This window comes from Oncorhynchus mykiss, chromosome 25 (assembly GCF_057628025.1).
Source record: "Oncorhynchus mykiss isolate SJ-2025 chromosome 25, ASM5762802v1, whole genome shotgun sequence".
Taxonomy (NCBI): Eukaryota; Metazoa; Chordata; class Actinopteri; order Salmoniformes; family Salmonidae; genus Oncorhynchus; species Oncorhynchus mykiss.
The window spans coordinates 86,862,822-86,870,000 of record NC_143046.1 but is presented as its reverse complement, the minus strand read 5'-3'; the positions used below and the strand labels follow the sequence as shown (position 1 = coordinate 86,870,000).

The 7,179-nt window shown below is 45.2% G+C and overlaps 1 protein-coding gene across 3 annotated transcripts in view; it reads left to right on the top strand.

The window, feature by feature from the left end:
• Window positions 1-4,952, top strand: part of LOC110504261 (uncharacterized) — a 63,757-nt gene extending 58,805 nt beyond the window's left edge. For 2 of the 3 annotated variants that reach the window (XM_090221341.1, XM_090221339.1), the window contains exon 9: window positions 2,267-4,952. In XM_090221341.1, the coding sequence (XP_090077467.1) occupies window positions 2,267-3,338 (1,072 nt within the window). In that variant the 3' untranslated portion in view covers window positions 3,339-4,952. The remainder of the gene's footprint in view (window positions 1-2,266) is intronic. The other variant, XM_090221343.1, reaches the window with a different exon arrangement.
• The last annotated feature ends 2,227 nt before the right edge of the window (window positions 4,953-7,179 follow it).

Genomic DNA, 7,179 nt, shown 5'->3' with positions numbered 1-7,179 from the left:
GATGTTATAACTAGTCCCTCTGTATCTGTAGTGAAACATGATGTTATAACTAGTCCCTCTGTATCTGTAGTGAAACATGATGTTATAACTAGTCCCTCTGTAGTGAAACATGATGATATAACTAGTCCCTCTGTAGTGAAACATGGTGTTATAACTAGTCCCTCTGTGGTGAAACATGATGATATAACTAGTCCCTCTGTGGTGAAACATGATGATATAACTAGTCCCTCTGTAGTGAAACATGATGATATAACTAGTCCCTCTGTGGTGAAACATGGTGTTATAACTAGTCCCTCTGTAGTGAAACATGATGATATAACTAGTCCCTCTGTGGTGAAACATGATGTTATAACTAGTCCCTCTGTAGTGAAACATGGTGTTATAACTAGTCCCTCTGTGGTGAAACATGATGATATAACTAGTCCCTCTGTGGTGAAACATGATGTTATAACTAGTCCCTCTGTAGTGAAACATGGTGTTATAACTAGTCCCTCTGTGGTGAAACATGATGATATAACTAGTCCCTCTGTGGTGAAACATGATGTTATAACTAGTCCCTCTGTATCTGTAGTGAAACATGATGTTATAACTAGTCCCTCTGTGGTGAAACATGGTGTTATAACTAGTCCCTCTGTAGTGAAACATGATGATATAACTAGTCCCTCTGTGGTGAAACATGATGATATAACTAGTCCCTCTGTGGTGAAACATGATGTTATAACTAGTCCCTCTGTATCTGTGGTGAAACATGATGTTATAACTAGTCCCTCTGTATCTGTGGTGAAACATGATGTTATAACTAGTCCCTCTGTATCTGTAGTGAAACATGATGTTATAACTAGTCCCTCTGTGGTGAAACATGATGTTATAACTAGTCCCTCTGTATCTGTGGTGAAACATGATGTTATAACTAGTCCCTCTGTGGTGAAACATGATGATATAACTAGTCCCTCTGTAGTGAAACATGATGTTATAACTAGTCCCTCTGTATCTGTAGTGAAACATGATGTTATAACTAGTCCCTCTGTGGTGAAACATGATGTTATAACTAGTCCCTCTGTAGTGAAACATTATGTTATAACTAGTCCCTCTGTATCTGTGGTGAAACATGATGTTATAACTAGTCCCTCTGCAGTGAAACATGATGTTATAACTAGTCCCTCTGTGTCTGTAGTGAAACATGGTGTTATAACTAGTCCCTCTGTAGTGAAACATGGTGTTATAACTAGTCCCTCTTTAGTGAAACATGGTGTTATAACTAGTCCCTCTTTAGTGAAACATGGTGTTATAACTAGTCCCTCTGTAGTGAAACATGTTGTTATAACTAGTCCCTCTGTAGTGAAACATGTTGTTATAACTAGTCCCTATGTAAACCATTACCCTGTGACAAGTTATAGTGGGTTTAGTGTTTGTCTCTGTTGATTTCAGTGATTCCCTGGTTCGGTGGTTCACTGGTTCAGTGCTTCGGTGCAGTGCCACTGCGCATGCAATGTCACATGTGGATCGTCGGAGTCAAATGCCAAAATCTTAATTGAGACAACGCTGAAATTGCTTGCGAGTCAGTATCACATTTAAAATGTAGTTTAGACTTGTTAATTATTACTATATATTATTTTATTTAACCTTCATTTAACTAGGCAAGTCAGTTAAGAACAAATTCTTATTTACAATAACGGCCTACTCCCGGCCAAACCCAGACGACGCTGGGACAAATGTGCGCAGCCGTATGGGAGGCTTCTGAGGCAAATATCTCTTATTGAGCTCATCCTTTAGCGCCAGATTAGGTTTGCTTATCAATAAACAGGAAGGCTTTTTTCTTCCACTCCTATAAATCAAGATCATTGTATTAATAGGTATAGAATGTTCTAGTGTACTAATAGGTATAGAACATTCTAGTGTACTAATAGGTATATAACCTTCTTGTCTATTAATAGGTATAGAACCTTCTTGTCTATTAATAGGTATAGAACCTTCTTGTCTATTAATAGGTATAGAACCTTCAATTGTATTAATAGGTATAGAACCTTCTATTGTACTACATGCATAAGGTGTCAAATGCATCCTGTCATTAGCATTTGATGGTTCACTGGTTTGGTGGTTCACTGGTTTGGTGGTTCACTGGTTCGGTGGTTCACTGGTTCGGTGGTTCACTGATTCGTTGGTAGTGGGACTATAATCAGTCATTTAATCTCTCTCTCTCTCTCTCTCTCTCTCTCTCTCTCTCTCTGTGTCTCTCTCTATCTCTCTCTCTCTCTCTCTCTCTCAGGTCTAAGAGGAAAGTTCTTGGGCGCAGGAACTCTGAGGAAGACCGATGCCGTGTCTTTCCCCTATCCTCCTCCTCTTCTTTCTCCTCCACTCCTCCAGTGACCCCTCCAAGCCCTAGCCCCACCCTTCTGCAACCTCTTGAGGTGTTAGGATCCAGTAAGGTGAGAGGTCATAGGTTAGGGGTCAGCAGCAGCAGTGACAGCTTCAAGGCTCTGCTCCTGAGGAAGGGAAGTCGCTGCGACCCTGTAGCTCGCATGTCTGCAGCCGAGAGACTCCGCAGTACTGCCCCCAAACACATGATGGCGGCACCACATAGCCAGAGCTCACAGAGTCAGAGCTCACGGAGCCAGAGCTCACAGAGTCAGAGCTCATGGAGCTCACCAAGCCAGAGCTCACAGAGCCAGAGCTCACAGAGCCTGTGCTCACAGAGCCAGCATTCACAGAGCTCACAGAGTCAAAGCTCACAGAGCTCACCAAGCCAGAGCTCACAGAGCCAGAGCTCACAGAGCCAGCACTCACAGAGCTCACAGAGTCAGAGCTCACGGAGCTCACCAAGCCAGAGCTCACAGAGCCATCCCCTGTCAGACATACACCTGCAGCTTGGAGTGGAGTCACACACTCACACCCCTCAGCCCTTTGCACAAACACACACTGTCCAGCTAATGACGCTACACCTACCCCAGTCCCAGTCCACACACAGACACAGGAGGAGGGCAGAGTGGGCACTCACTGAGGGCACGCTCCCTCTCTCCTCCCTGTCCTCCCCCACGTACCCCTCCCCCTCCCCCTCTCTTTGGGGGTGGCGGCCCCCCCGCTCCCGCACTCCCCCTTGCTCAGCCAGCCGGCGTTTCGCTGCCCGCAGCCGACTACCCAGCAGCCCCATGACTGCCATCTCGGAGCGGGAAGGGGAGGGCGAATCAATGGAGGGCGATGGGTTGGCCGTGACATGCGATTCCTGCAAGACTTTTGGATTGGTCAAGCTCACTGACGGACGTGCCGAGGCCACCAATGGCAGCCTCGATTGGCAGCAGAGCAGGTCTATGGAGACACACACCGTCTTGTGGGTCGGCTAGAGCACCAGACTGGTGAGTCGCTGTCCTACTCATATACCCAGGACAGAGGCTTCAGTCCAGGATCTAGGAGACTTTATGTATCCTGCACCCGGGGGAAATTGTTGGAAGTCGAACACTGTTGAAAAAAAAAAAACCTACCAGCCACCAGACTGGCTATTGTACAGGACAGTGGAGGCTGGTGAGCACAGCAATAGGAGGATGGGCTCGTTGTAACGGCTGGAATGGAATTAGTGGAGTGGAGTTAAACATGTGTTTGATACCATTTGATTTATTTCATTCCCGGTATTACAATGAGTCCGTCCTCCGCTCGCTCCTTCCACCAGCCTCCACTGGTACAAGATGATTGTCTCTGTTAATAGATTATTGGGTAACATGAATGTTGTTTTTTTTCTCTGACCTGTTGTTTCAGTCTTGTATCTAGTTTTAGTATGCAGCAGTAGCCATTTTGAGATTAAGAAAGCAACATTATTATCATTATTATTATTATAACAACAATATTATTAAAATATATATATATAAAAAAAATGTATTTTGAGGTTTCAGTTACCAAAGACAAACTGTCCCTCCCAGTGAAGCAACTGCTGCAGTGGGCATGTCTGAGAATGTCTCTTTTGATTGTGATTGGCTTATTGTTTGGAATCATGATTGTGATTGGAGGAATGCATTCTGCTGAAGTTACCCTACCTATATTTATATTATTTGATACTTAAATAGTCTTTAAAACAAATCAACATATTTAGCAGATGTTATTGCGGGTGTAGTGAAATGCTTGTTTTTCCTACTGTAGCTCCGACAGTGCAGTAATATCTAACAATTTACAACAAAACACACACATCTAAAAGTAAAATAATGAAATTAAGAAAAAATAAAAATATTTCAATAATTAAATCATCTTATTTAGTTTTTTGACATTAGACATAATTTGATTGAGACTTCTTTGTAAATGTAGTATGTGCTTCACTTCCCTCATCTCATTATAAAGTATCTTCTGTCTCGTTTATTTTTTATTTACCTTTAATACCTTTGTACATTTTTATAACAGTTGATTTTGTGTTCTATGAGTTTTCAAGTGTATTTTATTTGAGAACTGTGAAGACAATGGAGTCCCATTTTTATATAGGTTATCTGGATTATTCCTGGTGCTAGATATGGGTTTAGGGCTTAGAGGTTAGAGGTTAAAGTGTGTACAGATTGTGTTTAGATGACAGATGTGACATATCTATAAGGATGAAGTCAGATGAACGATAGACAGAGATTAGAGGTGTAGTGGTTATGGGGGAAGGATAGATACAAGGACAGGGTCATGTAAAAGAGAGAGAGAGAGAGAGAGAGAGAGAGAGAGAGAGAGAGAGAGAGAGAGAGAGAGAGAGAGCGAGAGAGAGAGAGAGAGGGGGCAGTGTGAGGTGAAAAAGAGTAAGAGAGAGAGAGAGAGAGAGAGAGAGAGAGAGATGGGGCAGTGTGAGGTGAAAAAGAGTAAGAGAGAGAGAGAGGGGGCAGTGTGAGGTGAAAAAGAGTAAGAGAGAGAGAGAGAGAGAGAGAGAGAGACTGATGTACAGACTGATGTACAGACTGAGGAGAAGGCTTAATGATGAGTTGAATAAAGTATATTATGACAGAGATCTGTCTACTGCGTTCTAATTTACACACGCACACGCACACGCCCGCGCCCACGCCCACACACACACGCACACACAGACGGTCCACTTGCGGGTTAAGAGTGCCTGTGTGTAAAGGTTGCTGGTTCGAATCCCCGAGCCGACAAGGTTAATAAACATTGATCGATGTGCCCTTGAGCAAAGCACTTAGCCCTAATTGCTCCTATAAGTTGCTCTGGATAAGAGGGCCTGCTTAACGACTAAAATGTAAACATGTACTGCTGTCTGATTTACACACACGTCAGTATTGTTGACATCTGTTGTTGTGGTGACAGACTGAACAGGAACTGTAGAGGTCAGAGGTCAGAGATATGATATATATATATATATATATATATGTATAATAGCCTTCATCATTGATTCCTTATTGTCACCCACGTATCTAATCATCACTAATCGTCACTAACTGATTAATCACTGCATGTGTCACCGTGGTGATTTCCATTGTTACGCACATAGATAACTCCTAATTGATTTGCTAACTGATTGGTTGGTTGCTAATTGATTGGTTTTGTGAATGGCATCTCCTGTCCATATGTTGATTTGCATTGTTACTCACAGACTTAATCTTCACGTCGGCCAATTCCCAGGGGTGCCAACACACACACAATGCCTGCCAAAACTCACTAGTCGTAATAGGTTCTCTGAATGTGAGGCCTTAAACAATTAATTAATTTAAACTGTCTTAATATACCCACTGTAAAGACTGTTCTACTCTGCAGAGGACAAACAGGACTGTGGGTGTGTGTGTGTGTGTGTGTGTGTGTGTGTGTGTGTGTGTGTGTGTGTGTCTGTGTCTGTGTGTGTGTGTGTGTGTGTGTGTGTGTGTGTGTGTGTGTGTGTGTGTGTGTTTTAATCCTGATGTCAGCGGCTGCAGTGAGTGAGAGCGCAGCGGATAAGATGAGCTAATTACTGAGAGAGAGAGAGAGAGAGAGAGAGAGAGAGAGAGAGAGAGAGAGAGAGAGAGAAAAGAGAGAGAGAGAGAGAGCGAGAGAGAGAGAGAGAGAGAGAAATAACAGGGAGAGGGTGAGAGAGAGAGAGAAAACAGGGAGAGGGTGAGAGAGAGAGAGAAAACAGGGAGAGGGTGAGAGAGAGAGAAACAACAGGGAGAGGGTGAGAGAGAGAGAGAAAACAGGGAGAGGGTGAGAGAGAGAGAGAAAACAGGGAGAGGGTGAGAGAGAGAGAAACAACAGGGAGAGGGTGAGAGAGAGAGAGAAAACAGGGAGAGGGTGAGAGAGAAAGAGGGGAAGAGGAGAGAAAATTTCATTATTCCCACTGCAGCCCCTCTACACAGAAGACACAGTGCTGCAGCTAACCTGCATACCTGCAGTATGTGAGCAATACATATTTCCTTCCTCATGGTCCTATATTTGATCATTAACGAGCTATCGTGTGTGTGTGTGTGTGTGTGTGTTTTTGTGTGTGTGTGTGTGTGTGTGTGTGTGTGGTGGGCAGAGGGGTATCACTGTTGGGCAGAAGGAGATCACTGCTGGCTCCATCCTGCTAGCTCCATCCTGCTAGCTCCACCCTGCTAGCAACCTGGTGGCTCCATCCTGCTAGCTCCATCCTGCTATCTCCATCCTGCTAGCTCCAACCTGGTGGCTCCAACCTGCTAGCTCCATCCTAGTAGCTCCATCCTGCTATCTCCATCCTGGTGGCTCCAACCTGCTAGCTCCATCCTAGTAGCTCCAACCTGCTAGCTCCATCCTGCTAGCTCCATCCTGCTGGCTCCAACCTGGAGGCTCCAACCTGGTGGCTCCACCCTGCTAGCTCCAACCTGGTGGCTCCAACCTGGCGGCTCCAACCTGGAGGCTCCACCCTGCTGGCTCCAACCTGGTGGCTCCAACCTGGAGGCTCCATCCTGGTGGCTCCATCCTGGTGGCTCCAACCTGGTGGCTCCAACCTGCTGGCTCCATCCTGGTGGCTCCATCCTGGTGGCTCCAACCTGGCGGCTCCAACCTGGCGGCTCCAACCTGGCGGCTCCAACCTGGTGGCTCCAACCTGCTAGCTCCATCCTGGTGGCTCCATCCTGGTGGCTCCAACCTGCTAGCTCCATCCTGCTAGCTCCATCCTGCTAGCTCCATCCTGGTGGCTCCAACCTGGTGGCTCCAACCTGGCGGCTCCATCCTGCTAGCATCCTGTCTTTGACAATTTTTAGGGCCTTCCTCTGACACCGCCTGGTATAG